The sequence below is a fragment of the Gavialis gangeticus genome, unplaced genomic scaffold, assembly GCF_001723915.1.
Source record: "Gavialis gangeticus isolate Ggan-Ray unplaced genomic scaffold, GavGan_comp1, whole genome shotgun sequence".
Taxonomy (NCBI): Eukaryota; Metazoa; Chordata; order Crocodylia; family Gavialidae; genus Gavialis; species Gavialis gangeticus.
Genome location: NW_017729013.1, coordinates 10358138 through 10362349, shown reverse-complemented (window position 1 = coordinate 10362349; position 4212 = coordinate 10358138). Strand labels below are relative to the sequence as shown.

Genomic DNA, 4212 nt, shown 5'->3' with positions numbered 1-4212 from the left:
CAAAAAGGATGTAAAGAAGCTTGAGAGGGTGCTATCTCCTAGTTTTCACTGATTTTTTTTGACAACCACAAAATAAGAGCAATTTTTCTATTGCAAAGAACTCAAAGACCACAGCAGGTCAGAATATTAATGCTAGGGATTCCTATTTGAAATCTCTGGGTTTGTCTTGTGACTCATATTTGCCTACCTTACAGTGCTAGCATTGTGTGATGCTCCACAACAATCTGGAAAAGATCTCAAGGAACCCCAGGGTGCCACAGCACCCTGGGTGAGAATCATCACTGTGGCCCTTTGCTCAGCTCCCACATCCTCATCCTTGATTAGGTTCTTTCATGACAGTGCTTCCTCCTTGATGAAGTAATTGTGCTAAACAAATTGACCCCCTTTTCCCTTCTATCTTCTCATTCATTCTTAAATTTTTGGTCTCTTCTCCACTTTTGCTAACCTTCCTCCCTTTCCTCCTTATTTTTCAATCCTCTGCTTCCTCTTAAACTAGCTTGTACAGCAAAAGACATTTCCACATATTGCAATAGAAGGCTTGCTGTTGCATTGCTTGGAGATCAAAGCCTGCAGACAATGGGCACCTAAGAGCAAAATCTAAGTAAAATATTTTTTAAACTTACGAGTGGCATAATTTCACTTGGTTCAAGTCATTCTACATTAAATAGGTTTTAATTCCAGTCCCCCAGCCCGAATTGCCCGCCATGCTTCAAGTGGAGTCCTACAAGGGTCCATCTTGGGCCCAGTGCTGTTCAACATGTTTATTAATAATTAGGATACTGGCATGGGAAGCTTCTTCAGCAAGTTGTCAAACCAAAGTGGGAAGGATTGTAAACATTGGACAGGAGCAGAATTCAGAAGAATCTTGTCAGACTGGAAAGTTGGGCTGAAAGTAACAGGATGAAGTTGAATGCTCACAAATGTAAGGTGCTACAGTTCGGGAAGAGTAATTATAAATACAAATATAAAATGGGCGACTCCTGGCTGAATGGCAGTACTACAGAGAAGCATTACAGATTACAGACTTAGGTGAGTCTGCATGATGCAGCTGCACAGACGGTGAACGCAGGTTCGAGATGCATCAATGGAAACATTAAGTGCAAGACACAAGAGGTGATAGTACTTCTCTACTCTATTCTGGAAATTCCTACCACAAAGGCGTACCATCATTTTGATTTTTAAACTAGTTTTAAACTAGAATGCACTTTGTAACCTACAGAAAGCCATGCTGCAAACTTTGGTCAACTGATGCAAATCTCAGGGAAAAAATATGCATTAACACTGTAAAAAGGGAAAATGCACCTACACATTTCATTTTCCCTCCCCTCTATTCCACTTCATGTATTTTTGGAAGCCATTTCAAGGAACATAAGGTTTTATAAAAAGCAGTTAGGCAGGGGAAATAGAAAATGCCCCACCACTGTGCAACTTCATAAGGCAATGAAAGGCTCCTTTTTCACAGTTCCTTTGTTTCCTTTCCCTTAGCCCACATGGCAGCTAGTCATATATATTCCCCCTCCCCCTAAATTATTTCAGAGTGGTTGGAAGAGCTCCAATGCATAGAAAACATTCCTTCTCACTAAAACCAGGTCAGGAAACAGAATTTTGCTTAGAGTTGGTTTGATTTCTACAAGATGCTTATTTCACTTGCATTTGGCTGATTTGCCCTAAAATATCACCACTCAGGTACAGTATTTCACTGATTTTTTATTATTATTCAACAGCAAGACATGCTAAACTTAGGTCTACACCACACACCTTTGCATGGATAGCAATGCTGGTCAGGAGCATGACACACAATCACCAATCACCAGACACTTCTGCTAATGCAGCATGTCATGGCAGCAAAGCTGCCCTTTAACTAATGTATTTTATTTTGCTCAGGGACTGAAATAAACTAATAAGCCATATTGACATAAGTACAATTTTGCCAGCATAAGCTTGGTACATGGTTGGGGTGCTGCACTGGTAGAGTACACGGGTATGGCTGCATTGACAAAGTGCTCCTAATTTAGAACCTGGACTAGCAAGGATGTCAATGCAATCTAGAGTAGGGGTTGGCAATGTTTTTGGGCAGAATACCAACCTTGACTTGTAGGGTGTTAGCATGCCAGGGGCAGGTGGGGAAGCCACGAGGGGCCCAATCCTTGTTGTGGCAGCGAAGCCCCAGCCCTTCCCCACCATCTGCCCTGAGGCTCACATGCAAAGCAAAATGCCTGTGCCCACCATGTTCTGGCACCTGTGTCAGGGGTTGCCTACCCCTGATCTAAAGGGGTTATTTCTCCTTTTAGCATGTGTGATGGTCATTGGTATCAAACAAAGCAGGAGTTAACAGTGCACCAATTCAGAATGATGGCTCCCCTGTTGAATGCCTGGTGCAGTTTGCACTGGTACCAATCTCTAAGACAACCAGGACTAGATTCAAATTCACCTTGAAGATGCTATGAAATACCTAGGTGCTACACTAATTTCAGTTCATTTCTATCTGGATTTCAAGAACAGTGAGAGAGAGGAACAGATCACATTCCTAGATAATAACATGGGAACACACTGCCACCTTCTGTTTTCCAACAACAGTGCATACCAACCCTGTGTAGGAGAAATCTCTAGGGCAGCGTTTCTCAACCTGTGGGTCACCACCCAACAGTGGGTTGCAAGAATATATGAAAGGGTTACAAACAGACTTTAAAAATGGATTCTCTTTTAAAGAAGAAAAATGTGGGAAGCTGTGGCTTTTCCCTTGCAGGCTGGCAGAGTTCCAGCCTGCAAGGAGTGCTTTGGGCCCCCCATGCCCTCCCTGCCCCACACACCAGGGGCCTGCGTCCTGGGGGTGGAGAACAGCAGGTCAGGAGTGAGGGGCACCAGCAGGGGTGGGGAGCTGTTTTCTACTTAAACTATTTACTGAGTCAGGACTGGCCACTAATGTTTATAAATGGGTCCTGGTACAAAAAAGGTTGAGAACCACTGCTCTAGGGAAGGTGACTCCAGATTCTGCTCAGGAAGTATACAGGGGAAAAAGAGGGGAAGGGCCATTAGCTACATAAAGTTTTGGGACTGAAGATGTACTGAAAGTGTGTTCTCCAAGTACTAAGCCACAGAGGGCCTACATAGCTAGGTACTTAGGGATATCTGCCATTTAAAGTAAGGAAAACTCTTATTTCATGGGTAAGCTGCAGAATGTGGAGTGAAAAAATATAGGACTTAGTTATAAAGTGATTGGAAGAAACTATGTAAGATTTCCCAAATAAAACAATCAGCTTTTATTGCTGTCTTACAAAACATGTTAGATTTTGGCAATATTTTACAGTTTATCCAGTTGAAAAGTTGAAAGGAAAAAAAAAATGGGAAAACGTTGGAAATTAACAATTTCAATGGACTTGCTTAAAAAAAAAATCCCAAACCAAAAACTGCCCCAGTCACTCCCATGAAACTAAGAACCCAGTTTCGTGTTATTCCATTATCCAAAAGATGCCAAGGGCAAAGCAGCAGGTGAAACTGGCAATTTCACTACTAAACGCATCAAAAGGACAAATGGAACATTTGCAGTGGTCTTTAGTATGGTCTGTTCCGCTGGTCATTTCTGAAGTCATTTCTGAAAGAAAAAAAGATAGTTCTTTAGCCCTGCCTGTTGTAGCATGACTCGCTCCTTACAATCGGAAATTACTCACTCCCACAAGGCTCCACTATACCATCATGCCCACGGAACACTCCAAAGTAGGTCTGCCTGCATGTGCCTATAATATACGCCTATATTTTGTGCATACAAATAAACTAAGAAAAAATATATGCATGTAATACTGCTACACATGGTTCATGCCACCTGTCTTTCCCATCCACCTCAAGATGTGACACATTCCTGAAGTCTACATCCTACAGGTAGGTATGAAATAACAAATACTTACCTTCCTCCCATTTTACCACCATAACTACTGCCCCGGTCACTGCCTCTACCACCACGTCCTCTGTATCCTCTTTCACCTCCAAAGCCTCCCCTCCCACGGAAGTCTGTATGGAAGAAGCATAAAAGCAAAATTTCAGCCAGGTTTACAAAAATGCCACAGATGTCATGAACACTCAAAGCAGCAACTTCTTACATATGTATTGATCTTGTACCCACCTCCTGATGGTCGCAAATCTTCTGGTCTGGGCTCATTACACTGATTACAGGAATTCCTACGAGCAAAGTTCATGTTACTGCAGGTCCTGGAAAAG

General features: G+C 42.5%; 1 protein-coding gene across 1 annotated transcript in view; it reads right to left on the bottom strand.

Annotated features, from left to right (window-relative positions):
- Positions 1 to 3231: 3231 nt before the first annotated feature.
- The window catches only part of TAF15 (TATA-box binding protein associated factor 15), a 50259-nt gene continuing 49278 nt past the window's right edge, over positions 3232 to 4212 (bottom strand). The window contains exons 14-16 of the mRNA XM_019511502.1: positions 4118 to 4203; positions 3903 to 4005; positions 3232 to 3592 (exon numbers count right to left, since the gene is read on the bottom strand). Of these exons, the coding sequence (XP_019367047.1) occupies positions 3553 to 3592; positions 3903 to 4005; positions 4118 to 4203 (229 nt within the window). The 3' untranslated portion in view covers positions 3232 to 3552. The remainder of the gene's footprint in view (positions 3593 to 3902; positions 4006 to 4117; positions 4204 to 4212) is intronic.